The 27,722-nt window shown below is 39.8% G+C and overlaps 1 protein-coding gene across 3 annotated transcripts in view; it reads left to right on the top strand.

Moving 5' to 3' along the window:
* Window positions 1–27,722, top strand: part of NUDT2 (nudix hydrolase 2) — a 101,852-nt gene that overhangs the window by 23,232 nt on the left and 50,898 nt on the right. For all 3 annotated transcript variants that reach the window (XM_053701035.1, XM_053701033.1, XM_053701032.1), the window contains exon 2: window positions 11,464–11,607. In XM_053701035.1, the coding sequence (XP_053557010.1) occupies window positions 11,475–11,607 (133 nt within the window). In that variant the 5' untranslated portion in view covers window positions 11,464–11,474. The remainder of the gene's footprint in view (window positions 1–11,463; window positions 11,608–27,722) is intronic.

Here is a 27,722-nt window from a genome sequence, read left to right as displayed (position 1 = left end):
GGTCTGGAGAAGGTTTTATCTGCAAGTACTTTGAAGGGTCAAATATCTGCCTTGTCTATTTTGTTGCATAAACGTCTGGCGGATGTAACAGACGTGCAATCTTTCTGTCAGGCCTTGGTCAGAATCAGGCCTGTGTTGAAACCTGTTACTCCTCCCTGGAGTCTTAACCTTGTTCTTAAAGTTCTTCAGCAGGCTCCGTTTGAGCCTATGCATTCCTTGGATATTAAGATGTTATCTTGGAAAGTTTTGTTTCTTATTGCAATTTCTTCCGCTCATAGAAGCTCTCGGCGTTGCAGTGTGAATCCCCTTACCTTATTTTTCATTCGGATAAGGTAGTTCTGCGTACTAAGTTAGGGTTCCTCCCTAAAGTGGTTTCGGATAGGAACATTAATCAAGAAATTGTTGTTCCTTCTTGGTGTCCTAACGCTTCTTCTCATAAAGAGCGTCTGCTGCACAACCTAGATGTGGTGCGTGCATTGAAATACAATTTACAGACGACTTAGGATTTCCGCCAGTCTTCTGCTTTTGTTTGTTTTCTCTGGGAAACGCAAGGGTCAGAAAGCTACGGCTACTTCTATTTCTTTGGGGCTGAAGAGTATAATTCGCTTGGCCTATGAAACTGCTGGACAGCAGCCTCTGAGAGAGTCACGGCTCAATTTACGAGGGCTGTTTCCTGGGCATTTAAAAATGAAGCTTCTGTGGGACAGATTTGCAAGGCTGCAACTTGGTCCTCTCTACACACTTTTTCAAAATTCTATAAATTTGATACTTTTGCCCAGGGCCGCCACTAGAAATTTTGGGGCCCCTGACTTAACCATTGATCAGGCCCCCCCCCCTTGGTCAAAAATTGCACATGTCAAAGGGGGGGGGGGGGCCTTTGACATGTGCAATTTTTGACCAAGTGACTAAAACGTATATGCACTTTATTCTTAAGTGTCTATTTAAACTTGGAAATGTTGTAAAGGTAGTAACATACAAACACACAGACCCACTCATACACTGAAACACACACACTCACACATAAGGATTCACATATAGACACTCTAGCAGACACGCAAAGTAACACACAAACACACTCAGACACCCAAACAGACATTCAGCACTTGATTACATTGACCTGACAAGTAATGAGGAAGACTACAGTTTAGAAAACAAAATATGGAGTTCTGATTATCTTTTTGTAAAGGAAAATGCCAACTAAATGATGACAACAGCATGCAGTGGCTGAAAGGAAGGGTCCTGAACTGCCTAAACAATAATTTAAAGGTTAAATGGTGGATTGGTGACTTCCGGAAAGGTCTCATTAGTCTCAAAGTCTGTAGAAAGATGTGAATAATCAGTAGTAAGGTCAAAATGTCCTAAAAAGGAACAGACAATGGATACACACACACAAACTTATGTCAGCTTTAGTGTAAACTGAACAGTTTTAAGTTAACCTGTCTCATTTCAAACACTGAGCAATCTTGATCTGCCAAAAGGGCACCTACCATTTGTGTATTGAGGAGGAAACATTTCTGCATGGTTTTAAATATAGAATTTCTACAGCATTGTCAAATAATCATAAATACACTGCTACTAAAAAAAATTGTTTTATTGGACCCCTGGCCCCACCATGCAACTACTACCACACTGAAGTTACAATCCAAAATTGCAAAAAAAAATAAAACACATTTGCTAACTCCACTGCAAATGAAAGTGATCTGCTGTCTGACTCAGGCACACACTGTACAAACAAAGTGCCAAGTCTGTCTCACACTGTGCATAGTGGTTTAGTGCACACTCAGAAATCCTCTCAAATACTAATACTTTACTCCTTGTAATAACATTTCCCATGCTCAATTAGCACTCTGCTGTAGTACCCACTGGTGGCTGCCAAAATTTAAAAACAATTTTTTTTTTTTTTTTTTTTTTTAGTTCTTGCCTCATGGGGGCCCCCCCTGGCCCATTGGGCCCCTGACAGGAGTCACCCCCTGATGGCGGCCCTGCTTTTGCCTCAGCTGAGGATTCTTTTGGGAGAATGGTTCTTCAAGCAGTGGTGCCTTCTGTTTAGGTTCCCTGTCTTGTCCCTCCCTTATCATCTGTGTCCTCTAGCTTGGGTATTGATTCCTAATAGTAATTAGAGATGATCCATGCACTCACCATGTCATTAGAAAGAAAACTAAATTTATGCTTACCTGATTTATTCTTGACACTGAGTCCACGGCCCGCTCTGTATTTTTACAGACAGTTGGTATTTCTTTGTTATATAAACCTCAGACACCTCTGCACCTTGTGTTACTTCCTTTCTCTCTTTTTCCTTCGGTCAAATGACTGGGGTTGGAGGGAAGGGAGGTGATATTTAACAGCTTTGCTGTGGTGCTCTTTGCCTCCACCTGCTGGCCAGGAGTGATATTCCCAATTGTAATGAGAGATAATCCACACTGACACTCACTGTGTCAAGAAATAAATAAATTTATCAGATAAGCATAAATATATATTATGTGTGTGTGAAGATTCCCCGCTTGCTTTTCCCCAGAAATACTCCATATACAATGTTACCAATGCACAAGAGAATACTGGGTGAGATATGCAAATTATCAGTTTTATTTTTTTTGTTGCTTCAAATACTGTTTTACCACAGCGATCCTTTTAACAGGATTATTGCAGCAATACAGAAATCACTCACTAGACCGCCTGTTTCGTTCTTTTTAGAACTCGTCAGTAGGAGATAGATTTCTGGTTGCTGCATTGGTAAAGCTATTTCTGGGTAAGAAAAGCAAGTGGGGAATCTTGCCTAGATGTGCTAATTTCCTATGCAAATATTTGTATTGATTTAATTTTGAGACATGGAGGATTTTAATCTGTTTTTTTATCTCCCCCATAATTTTAATGAATTTTAGTCTCTTTCTCTTTCTGTAATAACTAACGCCTAGATTTAGAGTTCTGCGTTAGCCGTCAAAACCAGCGTTAGGGGGTCCTAACGCTGGTTTTGGCCTACCGTAGGTATTTAGAATCTTGTAGGTAAGGGTCTAATGCTCACTATCTAATGCTCACTTTCCACCCGCGACTTTTTCATACCGCAGATCCCCTTACATCAATTGCGTATCCGATCTTTTCAATGGGATCTTTCTAACGCTGGTATTTAGAGTCTTGGCTGAAGTGAGCGTTAGAACTCTAACGACAAGACTCCAGCCGAAGAAAAAAGTCATGAGTTAAGAGCTTTATGGGCTAATGCCGGTTCATAAAGCTCCTAACTACTGTGCTCTAAAGTACACTAACACCCATAAACTACCTATGTACCCCTAAACCGAGGTCCCCCCACATCGCCGCCACTCTAATACATTTTTTAACCCCTAATCTGCCGACCGCACACCGCCGCCACCTACATTATCCCTATGTACCCCTAATCTGCTGCCCCTAACATCGCCGACCCCTATATTATATTTATTACCCCCTAATCTGCCCCCCCCCAACGTCGCCGCTACCTACTTACACTTATTAACCCCTAATCTGCCGACCGGACCTCACCGCTACTCTAATAAATGTTTTAACCCCTAAAGCTAAGTCTAACCCTAACACCCCCCTAAGTTAAATATAATTTAAATCTAACGAAATTAAAATAAATCTTATTAAATAAATTAATCCTATTTAAAGCTAAATACTTACCTGTAAAATAAACCCTAATATAGCTACAATATAACGAATAATTATATTGTAGCTATTTTAGGATTTATATTTATTTTACAGGCAACTTTGTATTTATTTTAACTAGGTACAATAGCTATTAAATAGTTAATAACTATTTAATAGCTACCTAGTTAAAATAATTACAAAATTACCTGTAAAATAAATCCTAACCTAATTAAACCTAACACTACACTATCAATAAATTAAATAAACTACCTACAATTATCTACATTTAAATCAACTAAACTAAATTACAAAAAAAACAAACACTAAATTACAAAAAATAAAAAAAGATTACAAGAATTTTAAACTAATTACACCTACTCTAAGCCCCCTAAAAAATAACAAAGCCCCCCAAAATAAAAAAATGCCCGCTCCTCGTCGGATGGATGAAGATAGAAGATGCCGCTTAGATGAAGATGTTTGCCAGTCCGGATCTCCTCTTCTTGCCGGATAGGATGAAGACTTCGGAGCCTCTTCTGGACCTCTTCTTGCCGGATAGGATGAAGACTTCAGTCCCTCTTCTGGACAGATCGGTGATACCCGGCGTGGTGAAGATAAGGTAGGGAGATCTTCAGGGGCTTAGTGTTAGGTTTTTTTTAAGGGGGGTTTGGGTTAGATTAGGGGTATGTGGGTGGTGGGTTGTAATGTGGGGGGGTATTGTATGTTTTTTACAGGCAAAAGAGCTGTTTTCTTTGGGGCATGCCCCGCAAAAGGCCCTTTTAAGAGCTGGTAAGGTAAAAGAGCTGTAAACTTTTTATTTTAGAATAGGGTAGGGCATTTTTTTTATTTTTGGGGGCTTTATTTTTTTAGGGGGCTTAGAGTAGGTGTAATTAGTTTAAAATTCTTGTAATTTTTTTTTTTTTTTTTTGTAATTTAGTTTAGTTGATTTAATTGTAGATAATTGTAGGTAGTTTATTTAATTAATTTATTGATAGTGTAGTGTTAGGTTTAATTGTAACTTAGGTTAGGATTTATTTTACAGGTAGTTTTGTAATTATTTTAACTAGGTAGCTATTAAATAGTTATTAACTATGTAATAGCTATTGTACCTAGTTAAAATAAATACAAAGTTGCCTGTAAAATAAATATTAATCCTAAAATAGCTACAATATAAATAGGATTAATTTATTTAATAAGATTTATTTTATTTCGTTAGATTTAAATTATATTTAACTTAGGGGGGGTTAGTGTTAGGGTTAGACTTAGCTTTAGGGGTTAATACATTTATTAGAGTAGCGGCGAGGTCCGGTCGTCAGATTAGGGGTTAATAATTGAAGTTAGGTGTTATTATAGGGTTTTTGAGTCGGGAGTGAGGCGAATTATGGGTTAATACATTTATTATAGTAGCGGTGAGGTCCGGTTGGCAGATTAGGGGTTAATAAGTGTAAGTAGGTAGCGGCGACATTGGGGGGGGGGGCAGATTAGGGGGTAATAAATATAATATATGGGTCGGCGGTGTTAGGGGCAGCAGATTAGGGGTACATAGGGATAACGTAGGTTGCGGCGGTGTACGGAGCGGCAGATTAGGGGTTAAAAATAATATGCAGGGGTCAGCGATAGCGGGGGCGGCAGATTAGGGGTTAATAAGTGTAAGGTTAGGGGTGTTTAGACTCGGGGTTCATGTTAGGGTGTTAGGTGCAGACTTAGGAAGTGTTTCCCCATAGGAAACAATGGGGCTGCGTTAGGAGCTGAATGCTGCTTTTTTGCAGGTGTTTTTTTCCAGCTCAAACTGCCCCATTGTTTCCTATGGGGGAATCGTGCACGATCACGTTTTTGAAGCTGGCCGCGTCCGTAAGCAACGCTGGTATTGAGAGTTGTAGTGGCGGTAAATATGCCTGTACGCTCCCTTTTTGGAGCCTAACGCAGAGCCCTTCAGAGAACTCTAAATACCAGCGTTGTTTAAAAGGTGCGGGAGAAAAAAACCACGCGTAGCTAACGCACCCCTTCTAACGCAAAACTCTAAATCTAGGCGTAAGTGTAAAATAGCTTAGTTGTTACTTGCTTTCTGCTTAATTATGAATATAAGGCTGAGGGTGTGTTGCTCTAGTATGAAACAAACTCAATAGTAACTGAAAAACAATTGAGTCAGATATAGTGAGCAAAATAATCAATGAGATAAGGAAACAATAGTTTGAGTCAGCATAGAATGAACTCAAAACTATAAGTTCCAAACAAGTATGGTGTTTAGGTAGAAATTTGCGAAATTACCACTTCATGAATACAAGAGTTTTAGGATTGGGTTAAATGCAGCCTTGATTATAATTGTAACAAAGTCTCTAATAGATGACTCAACTGCCTGTTATAATGTTCACAGAAGAGTTTTCAATTTTCAATGAGTATAAGTTCAGCGATAGTGTGTAGCAACCATAAGATACAAATAAGCATATGATATCCGCCGGTAAGCAAAACAAAGATCAAATGTTGGCAGAGAGGAGGTAAGTAAATCCAAAAGTCTTTGTACTTACAGAAGGTTCTTCTTAGCTTTCTACCAACTGAACACTAAGCTTGCGTCTGCTTCAGTGAGATACCGGAAGACAGGATGAGAGTTCCGGTTGCGGTGCAGCGATCACAGCATGAGATCGCTGAAGAGATTGCTGTTGGATAAGTTGTTTAAGGAGATGTCACAAGAAGTTAAGCAACTGGTTAGATATGCCAAATACAAAGAGAGGTAATTTAGGTAAACTCAGAAGAGAGTGTCACGAACTAATGATACAAGGCAAAATAATAGGCAATATATAACCTGATAGTGTAAGCAGAGTCTGATGCTCACGGCTTGCTAAGCATAGGCAAACGCCAATATTCAGGCACTGAAGGTAAGGAGGAGGCTCCTTAAATAACAAGTAGTCAAGGAAGAGGAGGGGTATACCTTAAAGGTATCTCTCTATCTACTTTATATACAGTATATATATATATATATATATATATATATATATATATATATATATATATATATATATATATATATATATATATATATATATATAGAGAGAGAGATATACACACACACACACACACACACGTGTGTGCGCGCGGCATGAAAATATTGCCATCTTGCATTCCTCTAATTTAACCTTTTGAAAGTTAAAATTGAATTGCATTTCAAAATGACCTGCAGAAAATGTTTTGCTAAAAAAAAAAAACTCATCGCAGAAAGCAAAGAAAAGTTCTGCCTCTGGGGAAAGCGGATTATCTCAGCCATCAGACTTTACATACGGGGGAGTGGTCTCTCCATCCAGATGTGTTTTTTCATATTGTACAGATGTGGGGTCTATCAGAAATAGATCTGATGGCCTCTCATCTAAACAAGAAGCTAGATACTTTTTTTATGTCCAGGGATCCTCATGCGGAGATGGTGGATGCCTTAGCAGTTCCTTGGTTTTACCATCCTGCTTATATTTTTCCACCTCTGGTTCTTCTTCCAAGGGTGATCTCCAAGATCATAATGGAACAATCTCGTGTGTTTCTGATAGCACCAGCATGACCTCACAGGTTTTGGTATGCAGATCTTGTTCGGATGTCCAGTTGCCAGCCTTGGTCACTTCCTTTTAGGCCAGACCTTCTGTCCCAAGGGCCGTTTTTCCATCAGAATCTCAAATCTCTACATTTGAAGGCATGGAAATTGAACACTTAGTACTTAGTCATAGAGCTTTCTCTGACTCAGTGATTAGCACTATGATACAGGCTCGTAAGTCTTTTTCAAGGAAAATGTATCATCGTGTTTGGAAATCCTATATTTCATGGTGTTCCACTCATAATTATTCTTTGCAATCTTTCAGAATTCCTAGGATTTTGCTGTTTCTTCAGGATGGTTTGGATAAGGGTTTGTCTTTGAAAGGACACATTTCTGCTCTTTCTGTTTTATTTCATACAAAGATTGCTTAACTTCCTGATGTTTACTGTTTTGTTCAGGCTTTGCTTCGTATCAAACCTGTTATAAATCTATTTCTCGTCCTTGGAGTCTCAATTTGGTTTTAAAGATTTTACAGGCCCCTTCTTTTGAGCCTATGCATTCTCTGGATATTAAATTACTTACTTGAAAAGTGTTATTTCTTTTGGCTATCTCTTCTGCTAGAAGAGTTTCTGAATTGTCTGCTCTCTCTTGTGATTTTCCATCAAGATAAAGCTGTTTTGCGGACTTCATTTAAATTTTTGCCTAAAGTTGTGAATTCTAACAACATCAATAGGGAAATTATTGTTCCTTCTTTGTGTCCTAATCCTAAGAATACTCTTGAAAGGTCTTTACATTCTTTGGATGTGGTAAGAGCTTTGAAATATTATGTTGAGGCTACTAAAGATTTCAGAAAGACTTCTAGTCTATTTGTTATTTTTTCTGGCTCCAGGAAAGGTCAGAAAGCCTCTGCTATTCTCTGGCATCTTGGTTGAAACTTTTGATTCACAAAGCTTATTTGTATGCAGGCAATCTCCACCTCAGAGAATTACAGCTAATTCTTGTAGATCAGTTGCCACTTCTTGGGCTTTCAAAAATTCTTTTACACCTCACTTCTTGGCTACACGTTAAACTATGGTATGTGTGAGGTAGGAGGTGTATTTTTAGGCATTTTGAGGTTTGGGAAACTTTGCCCCCTCCTGGTAGGAATGTTTATCCCATACGTCATTAGCTCATGGACTCTTGCCAATATGAAAGAAATTAATTTATCAGGTAAGTTCTTACATAAATTATGTTTTTTTCTTTCATGATTCAGATTGAGCAGCAATTTTAAGCAACTTTCTAATCTACTCCTGTTATCAATTTTTCTTCATTCTCTTGGTATCTTTATTTGAAAAAGCAGGAATGTAAACTTACAAGCCGGGCCCATCTTTGGTTCAGCACCTGGGTACAGCTAGCTGATTGCTGGGTAAATGTTCCCACCAATCAGCAAGCACTATCCACGGTGCTGAACCAAAAATGGGCTGGCTCCTAAGCTTACATTCCTGCTTTTTTAATTAAAGATAGCAAGAGAACGAAGAGGAGTAAATTAGAAAGTTGCTTAATATTGCATGCTCTTTCTGAATCACGAAAGAACAAATTTGGGTTCATTATTCCTTTGTTTATTATGTACTAGGTGATAAGCCTGCTCAGAGGGCAGTCTATTTAAAAAAAAAAAAAAAAACTACAACCCCCAAAGCTAAAATTACAAAAAATAAAAAATGTTAAATTATAGAAAAAAACATAAACAAAGCTATCCAAAATAAAATATGTAAACCTAAACTAATACCCCTATAAAAAATGAAAGATCCCCCCCAAAATAAAAACACCCCCTAATCTAATACTTAACTACCAATAAAAGGGCTTTTGTAGGGTAAGTTAAACAGCTCTTTTATCTAAACAAATGACCAATTACCCCCCCACCCACCAAACCTCACCAAAATAAAAAAACTAACACTAAAAAAGCCTAAACTACCCCCCCCCCAAAATAAAATCCTAACACTAAACCCCAAATAGGTACTCAAATATCGCCTAGATTTCTAGCATTTAAATATATATACAGTGCCTAGGACACAGTATTTAAAGGTATAGGCGATATTATATTTTATCTATCCACTATAATTGTGACTGAGTAGAACTGAGTACTTGGTGGTGCTAACAGCACACATTCTACAATTATAAAACATAAGCTGGGAGTGTATTAATGGTACTTGCAAACATCCTTCAGCATTTATATATATATATATATATATATATATATATATAGTACTGAGGGTACAGTATTTAAAGGTATAGGCCGGTATTACATCTTAGTTAATCACTATAACCGTGATTGAGCAGAATAGAGTACTTGCTGATGCTCAGAACCTACATCTCAAATCCAAAACCTAAGCCTACGCAGGTTAACCCAGCCAATAAATCTTAAATTACCCAGTCACAACTTATGATAGTGATCATTAACGCTTGCCTTATACTAAGGTATCTGTATCAACTAATAACAATAATCGGCTGTCCCCTTTACATAAGTATACTTTTAACCCTATAGTATTGCCACTTATCCGCTAAGTTCACTCTACCTGTGGTATATAGTGGTAATCTTTTATTTGACATATTCACTACTATACCAGCGTTTTTCCTCTGTGGACTTTTAGCTATATAATTCAACTGACTTATACCAATCTAACGGTAATTTTAAATGTGTGTCTGTGTGTGTATATATGTGTGTGTATATATGTGTGTGTGTGTGTGTGTGTGTGTGTGTATATATATATATATATTTTTTAAATTTCTCTATTAAAGGTTACATTTTAATCAATTAAGCTCTGTACTCCACCATATTGTCTTAACTTTATTAAGTTAATAACAAACCAACAGGAATGTGAGTTCTATATAGGTGTACATTATTATCAGTTTCTTAGGAATGCAAGGTACCCCAATAAATATGGGGTACCTTGCATTCAATCTTCAGTGTGCGACGGACGATTGCATGAAGAGGAGCCTCCACGCCGCTGAGGATCCAGGCATCTGGAACCCCGCTCTGCACCGCCTTCTCTCCGGATGAAGATAGATGATGATGGAGTCGCCTGGAAGAAGACCTTCTCCGCCGGACTTCAGGAACAGTGAGTACCTATTTGGGGCTTAGGTTTAGGCTTTTTTGGGGGCTTGAAAAAGAGCTGATTCCCCTTTTAAGGGCAGTAAAAGAGCTGAATGCCCTTTTAAGGGCAATGCCCATACAAATGCCCCTTTAGTCTTTTTTTTTGTTAGTTTTTTTATTTTGGGGGGTTGGTTGGATGGTGGGTTTTACTGTTGGGGGGTATTTTAGATTTGGGGGTGTTTTTATTTTGGGGTGGCTTTTTTATTTTCATAGCGATTAGGTATATTTTTTTTATTTTTGATAATTTTTATTTTTTTCTGTAATGTTAAAAGACTTTTATTTTTTGTAATTTTAATGTTATTTTTTTTTTTTTAGTTTGAATTGTAATTTAGTAGTAATTTGGATTAATTTAGGGGGTGTTAGGTTAGGGGGCTTAGTAATTAGTTATTTGTGTTGTGGGGGGTTTGGCGGTTTAGAAATTAATTAGGTTGATTGCCATGTGGGTGTTTGGCTGTTTAGAGGTTATTTGGTTGATTGCGATGTGGGTGTTTGGCAGTTTAGAGGTTAATAGGTTAATTAGGTTTATTGCTATATGGGGGTTGGCGGTTTAGGGGTTAATAGGTTAATTAGGTTTATTGCGATGTGGGTGGTTGGCGGTTAAGGGGTTAATATTTTAATTATGTTATATGCGGATTAGGGGTTAATAACTTTAATGTTTTGCGAAGTGGGGGTTTGTGGTTTAGGTGTTTGTTAATACTTTGTGCAGGTGGTTATTTTGTTTTTGTGCGGTTACGTGTTTTTATTTTTATTTCTTGCGGGCGGTTACGTGTTTTTTAGCTATTTCGTGCGTGCATTTGCTTGTTTTTTTTAAAGGCTTTGGGTCTGCCTACGCTGCATCCAGGTGGATTCAGAAACTGGCAGGGTGGTGAAAGAATCCACCTTGCCATCTTCGGAATCCATAGGGATGCAGCTTTGCTGCATCCAGGTGAATTCTTTTGGCTGCGCGCTGAGGATGCGTGCGCAACTGGCGACACCGACGGACACGTTACAAACGCGATTATAGTATAGATTGACTAAAAAAGCCTTCTAGTTCTGATAAATATTTCAACAAACTTTATTCTGCTCTGTGCAAATAAACTACTGCCAGGTTTATTCATTGCAGGTGTAACCTGCACATCCTCACCATTGTATTTGTTGTTAACGTCTACATTTCTGTGTGCTTAATCATTCCTTTTCCAGGGAGCCTGATTTGTTTTGTTTTGTTCTTTCCCAGGCTCCTGTATCATGGCACTCAGAGCTTGTGGTTTGATTATCTTCAGGAGATGTAATCCTAGAACCTCAGTAGCTTCTGTCAGTGACATTGAATTTCTGCTTTTGCAAACATCCTACGGAATACATCACTGGACCCCTCCAAAAGGTACTTTATTTTAGTGTCTAGGATAAACGTTTTGCAGTACCCTTTCTTGAAAGGCTCTTACCTCATCTCTTCTGCTGGGGACAATTCGGTTCAGAAATAAATTATTTAATGCATTGCTCAGAATGTAACAGGGTCTCCTTGAAAAAGCTACAGAGCAGTAGCGAAACATATGTTTGCTTTAAAGGGACAGTCTACACCAGAATTGTTATTGTTTTAAAAGATAGATAATCCCTTTTATACCCATTCCCCAGTTTTGCATAACCAACACAGTTATATTTATATACTTTTTACCTCTGTGATTATCTTGTATCTAAACCTCTGCAAACTGCCTCTTTATTTCAGTTCTTTTGACAGACTTGCAGTTTAGCCAATCAGTGATGCCTCCCAGGTAACTTCACGTGCATGAGCACAGTGTTATCTATATGAAATACATGAACTAACACCCTCTAGTGGTGAAAAACCTGTTAAAATGCATTCTTAAGAGGTGGCCTTCAAGGTCTAAGAAATTAGCATATGAACCTCTTAGGTTAAGCTTTCAACTAAGAATACCAAGAGAACAAAGAAAAATTGGTGATAAAAGTAAATTGGAAAATTGTTTAAAATTACATGCCCTATCTGAATCATGAAAGTTTTTTTTGGACTAGACTGTCCCTTTAAGGAAGAAGTATATGGCTGATCACTAGGAAGGGTGGGACTTAATTTATGGCATTAGCTAAACACTGTGCTTAACAAACCCTGTTTGTATAACTACAAATTGTAACACACTTTGAGTGTTTGATGCATAAAGGGATCGGAAAGTCAAAATGAACCTTGCATGATTCAGATAGAGCATGCAATTTTAAGACACTTTTAAATTCACTTCTGTTTTGAGATGAGCTTTGTTCTTTTGGTATCCCTTGTTGAAAAAGAATATGCACATTTCTCCTGTTAAGTGTAGTCAGTCCACGGGTCATCCATTACTTATGGGATTATAACTCCTCCCTAACAGGAAGTGCAAGAGGATCACCCAAGCAGAGCTGCTATATAGCTCCTCCCCTCTACGTCATACCCAGTCATTCTCTTGCACCTAACTAAAGATAGGACGTGTGAGAGGACTGTGGTGTGTTAAACTTAGTTTTTATTTCTTCAATCAAAAGTTTATTTTAAACGGCACCGGAGTGTGTTGTTTGTTCTCAGGCAGCATTAGAAGAAGAATCTGCCTGAGTTTGTCTATGATCTTAGCGGTCGTAACTAAGATCCACTTGCTGTTCTCGGCCATTCTGAGGAGTGAGGTAACTTCAGAACAGGGGATAGCATGCAGGGCCCACCTGCAAGGAGGTATGTGCAGTAAATTATTTTCTAAGGAATGGAATTGACTGAGAAAATACTGCTAATACCGATGTAATGTAAGTGCAGCCTTAAATGCAGTAGTAGCGACTGGTATCAGGCTGATATGTATGTATGTATACTCTGAGGTATTTCTGGGGAATGGAATTTCACTAAGAAAATACTGTCAATATTAAAGTAATATTTGAGCCTGCACTGCAGTGAAAGCGACTAGCAGCAGGCTTATTAATAACACTTCATAATTTTAAATTTTTAAAACGTTTACTGGCATGTTAATCGTTTTTTCTGAGGTACTTGGTGATAAAACTTTATGGGCATGATTTTACCACATGGCTGTCGTTTTTTTCTGAATAGAAACAGTTTACTGAGCTTCCCCACTGTTGTAATATGAATGGGAGGGGCCTATTTTAGCGCTTTATTGCGCAGTAAAAATTTAGTCACAGTCTTCCTATTTCTTCCTCCATGATCCAGGACGTCTCTACAGAGCCCAGGGGTCTCCAAAACTAGTTTTGAGGGAGGTAATCAGTCACAGCAGACCTGTGACAGTGTGTTTGACTGTGATAAAAACGTTTATTATTTCAACTGTTATCCGTTTTGGGTATTAAGGGGTTAATCATCCTTTTGCTGGTGGGTGCAATCCTCTGCTATCTTTATACATTTTTATTTTTCTTAAAGGCGCAGTAGCGTTTTTTATATAGCTTGTAAATTTATTTAAAAGTTTTTTTCCAAGCTTGCTAGTGTTATTGCTAGTCTGTTTAAACATGTCTGACACAGATGAATCTGTTTGTTCACTATTTTTAAAGGCCAATGTGGAGCCCAATAGAAATTTGTGCACTCAATGTATAGATGTTACTTTGAATAAAAGTCAAACTTTATATGTTAAAAAAAAATATCACCAGACAACGAGGGGGAAGTTATGCCGACTAACTCTCCTCACATGTCAGTACCTTCGTCTCCCGCTCAGGAGGTGCGTGATATTGTGGCGCCAAGTACATCAGGGCGGCCCATGCAAATCACTTTGCAAGACATGGCTAATGTTATGACAGAAGTACTATCTAAATTGCCAGAATTAAGAGGTAAACGCGATCACTCTGGGGTAAGAACAGAGTGCGCTGATAATAATAGAGCCATGTCTGATACTGCGTCACAATTTGCAGAACATGAGGACGGAGAGCTTCATTCTGTGGGTGACGGATCTGATCCAAGTAAACTGGATTCAGAGATTTCAAATTTTAAATTTAAGCTTGAGAACCTCCGTGTATTACTAGGGGAGGTATTAGCGGCTCTGAATGATTGTAACACGGTTGCAATTCCAGAGAAAGTATGTAGGCTGGATAAATATTTTGCGGTACCGACGTGTACGGACGTTTTTCCTATACCTAAAAGGCTTACAGAAATTGTTAACAAGGAGTGGGATAGACCCGGTGTGCCCTTTTCACCCCCTCCTATATTTAGAAAGATGTTTCCAATAGACGCCACCACACGGGACCTATGGCAGACGGTCCCTAAGGTGGAGGGAGCAGTTTCTACTCTGGCTAAGCGCACCACTATCCCGGTGGAGGATAGATGTGCTTTTTCAGATCCAATGGATAAAAAGTTAGAGGGTTACCTTAAGAGAATGTTTGTTCAGCAAGGTTTTATATTACAACCCCTTGCATGCATCGCGCCTGTCACTACTGCGGCGGCATTCTGGTTTGAGTCTCTGGAAGAGACCCTTAGCACAGCTCCATTGGATGAGATTATGAACAAGCTTAAAGCCCTTAAGCTAGCTAATTCATTTATTTCTGATGCCGTAGTACACTTAACCAAACTTACGGCTAAGAACTCCGGATTCGCCATTCAAGCGCGTAGAGCGCTGTGGCTTAAATCCTGGTCAGCTGATGTGACTTCTAAATCTAAATTGCTTAATATTCCTTTCAAAGGGCAGACATTATTCGGGCCCGGCTTGAAAGAAATTATCGCTGACATTACTGGAGGTAAGGGCCACGCCCTGCCTCAAGACAGGGCCAAACCAAAGGCTAAACAGTCTAATTTTCGTGCCTTTCGTAACTTCAAGGCAGGAGCAGCATCAACTTCCTCCGCTCCAAGACAGGAAGGAACTGTTGCTCGCTACAGACAGGGCTGGAAACCTAACCAGTCCTGGAACAAGGGCAAGCAGGCCAGAAAACCTGCTGCTGCCCCTAAGACAGCATGAAGTGAGGGCCCCCGATCCGGAAACGGATCTAGTGGGGGGCAGACTTTCTCTCTTCGCCCAGGCTTGGGCAAGAGATGTCCAGGATCCCTGGGCGTTGGAGATCATATCTCAGGGATATCTGCTGGACTTCAAAGCTTCTCCTCCACAAGGGAGATTTCATCTTTCAAGGTTATCAGCAAACCAGATAAAGAAAGAGGCGTTTCTACGCTGTGTACAAGACCTCTTACTAATGGGAGTGATCCACCCAGTTCCGCGGTCGGAACACGGGCAAGGATTCTATTCAAATCTGTTTGTGGTTCCCAAAAAAGAGGGAACCTTCAGACCAATCTTGGACTTAAAGATCCTAAACAAATTCCTAAGAGTTCCATCGTTCAAAATGGAAACTATTCGAACCATCTTACCCATGATCCAGGAGGGTCAGTACATGACCACAGTGGATTTAAAGGATGCCTACCTTCACATACCGATTCACAAGGATCATTACCGGTATCTAAGGTTTGCCTTCCTAAACAGGCATTACCAGTTTGTAGCTCTTCCCTTCGGGTTAGCTACGGCTCCAAGAATCTTTACAAAGGTTCTGGGCTCTCTTCTGGCGGTACTAAGACCGCGAGGCATAGCGGTAGCTCCGTACCTAGACGACATTCTGATACAAGCGTCAAGTTTCCAAACTGCCAAGTCTCATACAGAGTTAGTTCTGGCATTTCTAAGGTCGCATGGGTGGAAGGTGAACGTATAAAAGAGTTCTCTATTGCCACTCACAAGAGTTCCCTTTCTAGGGACTCTTATAGATTCTGTAGAAATGAAAATTTACCTGACGGAGGACAGGTTATCAAAACTTCTAAATGCTTGCTGTGTCCTTCATTCCATTCAACACCCGTCAGTGGCTCAGTGCATGGAGGTAATCGGCTTAATGGTAGCGGCAATGGACATAGTAACATTTGCGCGCCTGCATCTCAGACCGCTGCAATTGTGCATGCTAAGTCAGTGGAATGGGGATTACTCAGATTTGTCCCCTCTGCTAAATCTGGATCAAGAGACCAGAGATTCTCTTCTATGGTGGCTTTCTCGGCCACATCTGTCCAAGGGGATGCCCTTCCGCAGGCCAGATTGGACGATTGTAACAACAGACGCCAGCCTTCTAGGTTGGGGCGCAGTCTGGAATTCCCTGAAGGCTCAGGGATCATGGACTCAGGAGGAGAGACTCCTTCCAATAAACATTCTGGAATTAAGAGCAATTTTCAATGCTCTTCTGGCTTGGCCTCAGTTAGCAACTCTGAGGTTCATCAGGTTTCAGTCGGACAACATGGTTACATCAACCATCAAGGAGGAACAAGGAGTTCCCTAGCGATGATGGAAGTCTCAAAGATAATTCGCTGGGCAGAGTCTCACTCTTGCCACCTGTCAGCGATCCACATCCCAGGCGTGGAGAACTGGGAGGCGGATTTTCTAAGTCGCCAGACCTTTCATCCGGGGGAGTGGGAACTTCATCCGGAGGTGTTTGCCCAACTGCTTCATCATTGGGGCAAACCAGATCTGGATCTCATGGCGTCTCGCCAGAACGCCAAGCTTCCTTATTACGGATCCAGGTCCAGGGACCCGGGAGCGGTGCTGATAGATGCTCTGACAGCACCTTGGGTCTTCAACATGGCTTATGTGTTTCCACCTTTCCCGATGCTTCCTCGATTGATTGCCAGGATCAAACAGGAGAGAGCATCGGTGATTCTAATAGCGCCTGCGTGGCCACGCAGGACCTGGTATGCAGATCTAGTGGACATGTCGTCCTGTCCACCATGGTCTCTGCCTCTGAGACAGGACCTTCTGATTCAGGGTCCTTTCAAACATCCAAATTTAATTTCTCTGAGGCTGACTGCATGGAGATTGAACGCTTGATTCTATCAAAGCGTGGATTCTCAGAGTCAGTGATTGATACCTTAATACAGGCTAGGAAACCTGTTACCAGGAAAATTTACCATAAAATATGGCGTAAATACTTATATTGGTACGAATCCAAGAGTTACTCATGGAGTAAGGTTAGGATTCCTAGGATATTGTCTTTTCTACAAGAAGGTTTAGAAAAGGGTTTATCTGCTAGTTCGTTAAAGGGACAGATTTCAGCTCTGTCTATCCTTTTACACAAACGTCTGGCAGAAGTTCCAGACGTTCAGGCTTTTTGTCAGGCTTTGGCTAAGATTAAGCCTGTGTTTAAGACTGTTGCTCCGCCGTGGAGCTTAAACTTAGTTCTTAACGTTCTGCAAGGTGTTCCGTTTGAACCCCTTCATTCCATCGATATCAAGCTGTTATCTTGGAAAGTTCTGTTTTTAATGGCTATTTCCTCGGCTCGAAGAGTCTCCGAGTTATCGGCCTTACATTGTGATTCTCCTTATCTGATTTTTCATTCAGACAAAGTAGTTCTGCGTACTAAACCTGGGTTCTTGCCTAAGGTAGTCACTAACAAGAATATCAATCAAGAGATTGTTGTTCCATCATTGTGTCCTAACCCTTCTTCAAAGAAGGAACGACTTTTGCACAATCTGGACGTCGTCCGTGCCCTGAAATTTTATTTGCAGGCAACTAAAGATTTTCGTCAAACTTCTTCCCTGTTTGTCGTTTATTCTGGACAGAGGAGAGGTCAAAAAGCTTCGGCTACCTCTCTCTCTTTTTTGGCTTCGTAGCATAATACGTTTAGCCTATGAGACTGCTGGACAGCAGCCTCCTGAAAGGATTACAGTTCATTCTACTTGAGCTGTGGCTTCCATTTGGGCCTTTAAGAATGAGGCCTCTGTTGAACAGATTTGCAAGGCTGCAACTTGGTCTTCACTTCACACTTTTTCAAAATTTTACAAATTTGACACTTTTGCTTCTTCGGAGGCTGTTTTTGGGAGAAAGGTTCTACAGGCAGTGGTTCCTTCCGTGTAAAGATCCTGCCTGTCCCTCCCGTCATCCGTGTACTTTTAGCTTTGGTATTGGTATCCCATAAGTAATGGATGACCCTTGGACTGACTACACTTAACAGGAGAAAATATAATTTATGCTTACCTGATAAATTCATTTCTCCTGTAGTGTAGTCAGTCCACGGCCCGCCCTGTTTTTTACGGCAGGTCTAAATTTTAATTAAACTCCAGTCACCACTGCACCCTATAGTTTCTCCTTTCTCGTATGGTTTCGGTCGAATGACTGGATATGACGTAGAGGGGAGGAGCTATATAGCAGCTCTGCTTGGGTGATCCTCTTGCACTTCCTGAGGAGGAGTTATAATCCCATAAGTAATGGATGACCCGTGGACTGACTACACTACAGGAGAAATGAATTTATCAGGTAAGCATAAATTATATTTTCTTTGATGTAATTAGCAAGAGTCCATGAGCTAGTGACGTATGGGATATACATTCCTACCAGGAGGGGCAAAGTTTCCCAAACCTCAAAATGCCTATAAATACACCCCTCACCACACCCACAAATCAGTTTTACAAACTTTGCCTCCCATGGAGGTGGTGAAGTAAGTTTGTGCTAGATTCTACGTTGATATGCGCTTCGCAGCAGATTGGAGCCCGGTTTTCCTCTCAGTGTGCAGTGAATGTCAGAGGGATGTGAAGAGAGTATTGCCTATTTGAATTCAATGATCTCCTTCTACGGGGTCTATTTCATAGGTTCTCCGTTATCGGTCGTAGAGATTCATCTCTTACCTCCCTTTTCAGATCGACGATATACTCTTATATATACCATTACCTCTACTGATTCTCGTTTCAGTACTGGTTTGGCTTTCTACTACATGTAGATGAGTGTCCTGGGGTAAGTAAGTCTTATTTTCTGTGACACTCTAAGCTATGGTTGGGCACTTTTATATAAAGTTCTAAATATGTGTTTAAACATTTATTTGCCTTGATTCAGGATGTTCAACGTTCCTTATTTTCAGACAGTCAGTTTCATATTTGGGATAATGCATATGAATAAATCAATTTTTTCTTACCTTAACCCCTTAGTGACCAGACCACTTTTCAATTTGTTGACCATCTGGGACCAAGGCTATTTTTGCATTTCTGCGATGTTTGTGTTTAACTGTTATTTTCCTCTTACTCATTTACTGTACCCACACATATTATATACCGTTTTTCTCGCCATTAAATGGACTTTCTAAAGATACCATTATTTTCATCATATCTTATAATTTACTATAAAAAAATTATAAAATATTAGGAAAAAATGAAAAAAAAACACACTTTTTCTAACTTTGAGCCCCAAAATCTCTAACACATCTACAACCACCATAAAATACCAATGCTAAACAGTTTCTAAATTTTGTCTTGAGTTTAGAAATACCCAATGTTTACATGTTCTTTGCTTTTTTTGCAAGTTATAGGGCAATAAGTACAAGTAGCACTTTGCTATTTCAAAACCATGTTTTTTCAAAATTGGCGATAGTTACATTTTAACACCAATATCTGTCAGGAATCCCTGAATAACCCTTCAAATGTATATATTTTTTAAAAGAAGACAACCTAAGGTATTAAACTTGGGGTATTTTGACTTTTTTCATGCAACCATTTTACCACCAATCTATGCCAAAGTTTTTTGGGGGAAAAAAATAATTAGATTTTTTGACAAATAGCAATTTAAGAATACATTTACTGATAAAATGGTAAGGGTTACTGCCAAATAACACCCTAATATGTCTTCAGTAGCATCTCCTGAGTACAGTGATATCACCTATGTATAGGTGTGTCGGGTTCTCTGGGGGCTAAATGGCCTTATTTTTAGGTAGCGCATTCCAGTTTTTCAACTTGGAATTTTCACATTGGTCATCATGCACCCATGTCCTATTTGGGACATTTCTGAAGCTGGCCAATGGAGTTTACCCCCCATCAAACCATATATTTTTGAAAAGTAGACACCCTAGGGTATTTCAAATGCTGATATTTTAACACTTTCCATGCACTAATTCAACCACTAGTCTTTGTCAAACTTTTGGCTAGTCATTTTTTTGTGTTATTTTTCAAACACATTGTACTTTAGGCATGTATTTTCAGTTCCTGTTATGTGTTACTGCCAAAAACCACCTCAATATGTGTTCAACAACATCTCCTGAGTACAGTGATACCACCTATGTATAGGTGTGTCGGGTTCTCTGGGGGCTAAATGGCCTTATTTTTAGGTAGCGCATTCCAGTTTTTCAACTTGGAATTTTCACATTGGTCATCATGCACCCATGTCCTATTTGGGACATTTCTGAAGCTGGCCAATGGAGTTTACCCCCATCAAACCATATATTTTTGAAAAGTAGACACCCTAGGGTATTTCAAATGCTGGTATTTTAACACTTTCCATGCACTAATTCAACCACTAGTCTTTGTCAAACTTTTGGCTAGTCATTTTTTTGTGTTATTTTTCAAACACATTGTACTTTAGGCATGTATTTTCAGTTCCTGTTATGTGTTACTGCCAAAAACCACCTCAATATGTGTTCAACAACATCTCCCGAGTGATACCACCTATGTATAGGTGTGTCGGGTTCTCTGGGGGCTAAAAGGCCTTATTTTTAGGAAGCCCATTTCCACTTTGAATTTTCACATCCCATGCACCCATGTCCTATTTAAGACATTTCTGAAGCCGGCCAATGTAATTTACCTCAATCAAACCATATATTTTTGAAAAGTAGACTTCCTAGGGTATTTCAAATGCAGGTATTTTAACACTTTCCATGCACTAATTTAACCACTAGTCTTTGTCAAACTATTGGGCATTCATATTTTTGTGTTATTGTTCACATACATTGTACTTTAGACATGGATTCACAGCTCCTGTTATGTGTTACTACCAAAGAAGACACCAATATGTGGTCACCAACATCTCCTGAGTTCAGTGATACCACCTATGCATAGGTTTGGTGGCTTGTTTGGGGGGTGCAATGCCAAATGTCTGACATGCGTTTGTGATTTTTTTTCACATTTAACATATTTTCTTTGCCTATCGTCTTTTTAGGGGGTCTTTTAACATACCCCAATTTATTTGTTTTCCATGAATGTGCATATATTTGAAAAGTTGACACCCCAAGGTATTGTATATGGTGTGCTTTGATGCCTTTGAAGCAACCGTTTTAGCCCAAAAAATTGGAGAAAGTGTATGGTGGTTATTTTTCAATTTTCATTTTTACAGACACATTGCTTTTTGACTATGATTTAGGAGAGACTGTTGTAAGTTATTGCAAAAGAATACTTCAGGTTGTTTTCTGCAAGGCACCCTGAGTACACCTATGCCCCCCATGCATAGGTTTGCCAGGATTTTGGGAAGGTTATGTTACAATGTTATGACTTGTGATTTTAGTTATTAACAATGAGAGTATTTCTTCTGATAGGCCTATCTTTAGTTTGGGGCCTATCACATACCCCACTTTTATTTATTGCCATGAAAGTGTATATTTTTGAAATGTTGACACCCCAAGGTATTGTATATGGTGTGCTTTGATGCCTTTGAAGCAACCGTTTTAGCCCAAAAAATTGGAGAAAGTGTATGGTGGTAATTTTTCAATTTTCATTTTTACAGACACATTGCTTTTTGACTATGATTTAGGAGAGACTGTTGTAAGTTATTACAAAAACATACTTCAGGTTGTTTTTTGCAAGGCACCCTGAGAACACCTATGTCCCCCATGCATAGGTTTGACAGGGGTTTTGGTTAAAAAAAAAAAAAAACAGGCCCAATGTAAAAATCTGGCACAGTAAAAGTAAAAAAAAAAAAAAAAAACCATCTAACAGTAAACATAACCAAAAAAAAAATATATATATATAACACCAAATGTATTTATTTTTTTAAAAATTGACCATTGTATGGTACCGCTTGAAGCAGTCCCCAATGCAGAGTGCAGGCTGTCCAGGGCAATCAGGACAGTGATATATGGTGTCCCTTCTCTTCCCCCTCTTGGTACAGACTCTGCATTTTTTTTTGTGGTTTCTGCTTTGCGGCAGTAGGGGGGATTTTAAAAATAAAATGAGTAGCCCCAACTCTGCTCTCTCCCATCACAGCCCGGGGAGCAGGTGCATCATGGTACAAAATCCCAGTAATAATCTGGAGCTGAAACTGTAAAAAAGTTTTTTTAACTCTGGGGTTTGCATTTTTGAACAACAAAAAAGCGTTGTGGGTTGCAATCTGCATTAGGTAAATTGCAACCTTTTTGTACCAGGCCCTTGTCTTCCGCATAATTAGGTAGGGCTGCAGCAGCTGATCAGCCAGATCAACCCCACCCATATGCCGGTTATAAGACTTGATGCACACTGGCTTTATTATGATCTCAGCTCTGCCACGTACAGAAACCGCCACCGTCCTCTCTGTGTGGATGGTGGTAAGAAGGTATACATCCTTCTTGTCTCTGTACTTAAGTGCGAACAGCTCCTCTTGGCGCAGAGCTGAGGTCTCCCCCCTTCGTAGCCGGGTGCGTACAAGTTGTCCTGGGAAACCTGCGCGGTTCTTTTTAATTGTACCGCAAGCTACTGTATCAAAGCAATACAGTAGCTTGAACAAAAGGACACTTGTATAAAAATTGTCTAAGTACAAGTGATACCCTTTGTTCCTTAGGGGTAATATCAGGTCCCAGACAATCTTGCCAGTGGTTCCCATATGTTCTGGGCAACCTGGAGGGTCAAGGTGGCTATCCTTTCCCTCATACACCCGGAAGGCCTGAGTATACCCAGTCTCGCTGTCACAGAGCTTATACACCTTTACCCCATATCTGGAGCGTTTGGAAGGAATATACTGCTTGAATCCCAGCCTTCCCTTATACTTCATTAGGGATTCATCAACGCATATATTCCTTCCAGGTGTATAAGCCTCTGCAAACCTGGCAGAAAAGTGGGTTATCAGGGGGCGGATTTTATACAGCCTGTCAAATTGGGGATGCTCCCTAGGGGGGCACAGGCTGTTGTCGCTGAAGTGCATGAAATGCAGAATCATTTCATACCTCTTCCTCGACATAGTCTGGGAGAAAATGGGGGTAGAGCAGATGGGGCTAGTACTCCAGTAGGAGCGAATGGAGGGTTTCTTTATGATGCCCGTCAGCATAGTCAATGCCCAGAATTTTTTGACTTCTGGCACATTGATGGGGGCCCATTGCTGCTTTGCCAAATATGTTCCAGGCTTTGTAGCACGGAACTGATGGGCATATAAATTAGTTTGGGCGACAATGTTCCCCAATATATCATCGCCCAGAAACACTTCCAGAAACTGCTGGGGGCTAAAACCTGCCACATCTATATTTATGCCAGCATTTGCTGTGAAGGGTGGGATATCTGGCCTTCTGGAGATGAGGCGTTACCCACTCTTCAGCAGCAATGGCAGCAACACGCCTCCTTCTGGCAGGGGGGCTGGCAGGGGGGGGTAGCAGCCACAGATACATCACTATCAGTTGAGACTGCATCTAGTGATGTATCTGAGCACATGGCAGGGTCAAAATTGGGGTCTGAGTCAGAAATAGAGGCATCTGACTCTGACGCAAGGATGGCATACGCCTCCTCAGCACTATATCTTTTCTGTGACATTTTTGTATCTGTCACAGAAAACAATTACTAAAAAAAATTAAATTAACTAAATTAATTAACTAAATTAACTAGCAAAAAAGTACAGCTATGCTACTGCCAGTGATTTATAGCGATCACTGGCAAGCTAGGGGTTAATGGCTCTGAAAATTAAATTAAATTAACTAAATGTTTCTGTAAAGAGCCTTTGGGTTTTTAAAAAATTACAACAACAAAATTAACCCCTAAAAAAATGCACAGACAGCAAAAAAGTACAGCTATGCAACTGCCAGTGATTTATAGCGATCACTGGCAAGCTAGGGGTTAATGGCTCTGAAAATTAAATTAAATTAATTAACTAAATTAACTAGCAAAAAAGTACAGCTATGCTACTGCCAGTGATTTATAGCGATCACTGGCAAGCTAGGGGTTAATGGCTCTGAAAATTAAATTAAATTAACTAAATTAATTAACTAAATTAACTAGCAAAAAAGTACAGCTATGCTACTGCCAGTGATTTATAGCGATCACTGGCAAGCTAGGGGTTAATGGCTCTGAAAATTAAATTAAATTAACTAAATGTTTCTGAAAAGAGTCTTTGGGTTTTTAAAAAATTACAACAACAAAATTAACCCCTAAAAAATGCACAGACAGCAAAAAAGTACAGCTATGCAACTGCCAGTGATTTATAGCGATCACTGGCAAGCTAGGGGTTAATGGCTCTGAAAATTAAATTAAATTAACTAAATGTTTCTGAAAAGAGTCTTTGGGTTTTTAAAAAATTACAACAACAAAATTAACCCCTAAAAAATGCACAGACTGCAAAATGCAGCAAAAAAAAAGTGCACCTATGCTACTTCCAGTGATATATAGTGATCACTGGCAAGCTAGGGGTTAATGGCTCTGAAAAGAGCCTTTGGTTCTATATTTTTTAACAAATAAAAGAAATAAATCTCTCTCTCTGCTAAATACAGGTCTCTCTCTCTCTCCAACAAAATGGCAAGTGAGGAGAGGGAGGGAGATCCACACTGATCATAGTCAATATTTACAAATATTGACATGATCAGACAAATGGGGTATTTTATTATTATTATTTTTTTTAGGGTGGGAGGCTCAGATTGGGTGACCCTAGCTTGCCCCAATGATGATGCAGGCTAGGGACACCCCCAGAGGCCCCATGATGCACTGGGCATCGCCATCTTGGATGCCTAGGGGAGGGGGGGGGCTATTTGGGCTTTTTTTTTTTTTTTTATCCGTTATCCGTTTTTTTTTTTATTTATTATTTAATAACCAACTAAGTGCCTCGACCCACCGAGGCACTTAGCACACAAGCAGAGCATCAGAAGCGTGTCCGATCGCTTCCGATGCTCTGAAACACTGCCGGGCTCCACGTGGAGCGAAACCGGAAGTGATCACTCGTGGGGGAGTGATCAATCCGGTCCCTGCACTCGGGAACAGTATAGCAGGATGCCTAGACCTCAAGGCAAGCCTGCAATACTGTTAGAGCAGCTGGAAGCGATTTCGATCGCTTCCAGTGCTCTGTTAAACCGACGACGTATGCCATACGTCCTCGGTCGTTAAGTGCTTTTTTTTTTTTTAGGACGTATGGCATACGTTGTCGGTCGTTAAGGGGTTAAAATTTGACTTTTTTCCTGTGGGCTGTTAGGCTCGCGGGGGCTGAAAATGCTTCATTTTATTGCGTCATTCTTGGCGCAAAAATTTTCTTGTCATTTCCGGCGTCATACGTGTCGCCGGAAGTTGCGCCATTTTTTTGACGTTTTTGCGCCAAAAAATCTCGACGTTACCGGATGTAGCGTCATTGTTGTCTCCACAATATTTAAGTCTCATTATTTATTGCTTCTGGTTGCTAGAAGCTTGTTCATTGGCATTTTTTACCCATTCCTGAAACTGTCATTTAAGGAATTTGATCAATTTTGCTTTATATGTTGTTTTTTCTATTACATATTGCAAGATGTCTCAGATTGACCCTGAATCAGAAGCCACTTCTGGAAAAACGCTTAACTGAGTTTCAGTTCTACCAAAGCTAAGTTCATTTATTTTAAATGTTATAAATGTTTATCTTTAGCTATGGTTTGTAATAAGTTATTATGATATACTTTTACATGCAGAATCCATTAGTATTTATGCTTTATATATTTACATTCTTACAAGAAATATTTAGAAGATTTATAAGAAATATTTTTCTGATTCTATTTTAAAGGCTTTGTCTGACTTCGTGCCTTCTAATAAAAATTTTAAGTCTTTTTCACTTCTTTTTTAATTATTGAAGTTTCAAATGACCAACAACATACTGATTTATCCTTCTCTGATGATGTTTTTTCTCTTTCAGAAATTTTCTTCATCAGATATTGACACTAACAAATCTACTTTTTTATTATTTTTCTATTATTAAAGTACATTTGTTCTTTGTTGAAAAGGTGTTGATTATTTTGGATATTAAGGTAACTAGTTATTTAAGACTAGCTGACTCTTTTTCTGCCTATTTATTTCTTCTGTGTTTTCAGAGGTTTTCTTTCCAATTCCCCATACTAGGGAATGGAATAGGCTGAGAATTTTCTTTTATTACTTCTTCAAAGGTTTTAAACTATATTCTTTGCCAGCAGCTAAATTCAATTTGGAGGGGGGAACTTCCGGGCGGCGGCCATGATAGGTCGCATAATTATTGGCTCCTAAAGGGCTCTGGACTAATCTATCTTAAAACAACCTTTGAGCTCACCATCGCTTGGGTAAACACCTAGTAAGCGATACTACTAAAGAAGCCCATCATTTAGCAGTCAATATTTCTACCCTGGAGGTCAGCTATAATTAACCGGAGAGCGCCCTAGGGCCTTTGTCGTTACGCAGTGCTTAAGATAAGTACTGATTCTTCACATACTATACGGGGATTAATTCATCAGAAGTGCCGGATGGATCCCATGGAAGGTATCTTACTAAACAAGATTGCTGCCCTACTGAGTAAACACTTTGAGCGGCTTGAGCATGAACTTGCTACAACCTTGGGAAATGGAGTCGGCACGACTACACAGAATCACGCAGACCCAGACACCAACCCAGAGCCTAAGCTGGTCCCCGCTGTAGAGGGTGAGAGGTCCGGTAGCGTATCGTGGGGAGTGCTGCCTCAAACAGACCACCGTGAGACTGAGAAAGCCCTTACATTAATCGTTTCTGAACGCAGAGTGCATACAACAGCAGCAAGCTCAACCGCACCAACTCAGATGCTTACCGCTTTATCCTCATCTCTCATGAAGATTCCTTGCCTGTCTGCCCAGGGGAGCCAAGAATGTCTATCTGACACCCCATGCCCGACTACTGCGATACAGCAGATCGACACGCCGACTCTGGGAGGTTTACTTACCATCTCACCCCGTGCTGGAAAAATGACATGGAGCGGCTCCTGTCTGTGGTGGCTCTGCATGGAGAATCACATCGAATTGCAGAGGCAAGCACTCTTGGGTTCTCATTGCTGCCCTCAGTATTTTCAACCCTACATTGCCGAGTGGAGGTCTGGCGTGGGTTAACAGTTCTCATGCAAAAGGATTGCGATGGTAAACCCCCCAAAGCTCACTTTTTATTTAGACACTCAAAGTTACATAACCTTTCATGCATGCATTGAGGGATATTTTCATGTTTCATTTGCTTAATCAGCCCGGTATTATTGTTTTGTTTTGAGGTCTGGTGTAGGCTGCTACTTCTCATATGAGCAGATTATGGTAGCGAGCCCCCCACGGTTTGCTATTTAATTGGACACTCAAAGCTATATGGACTTTCCTATATGTATCTGGGGACACTTTCATGTACTCATGTTTTCAGGTTTTTCTATCTTTATATTTTATGTTCTAATAATAGATAATGTATACCTATACCTCCAATGCAGTTGTTAAATAGCGCTTTAAGCCACCATTTAAAATAACCGCCTTTGTAAGACACAATTGTAGCTCTATACCTGCTTTTGGTGCACACTTATCTTAGATGTTGCATGTTTTCCTGCTATGTACCATTAGGGCAAACATTAATGCTTTTTCTAATCTAGATGTAACAACCTCACGCAAGCAATATTCTATCCCAATTCCTCC

Source organism: Bombina bombina, chromosome 2, assembly GCF_027579735.1.
Source record: "Bombina bombina isolate aBomBom1 chromosome 2, aBomBom1.pri, whole genome shotgun sequence".
Taxonomy (NCBI): Eukaryota; Metazoa; Chordata; class Amphibia; order Anura; family Bombinatoridae; genus Bombina; species Bombina bombina.
Note: the sequence above shows the minus strand (reverse complement) of the source record. Positions and strands in the feature narration are given on the sequence as shown.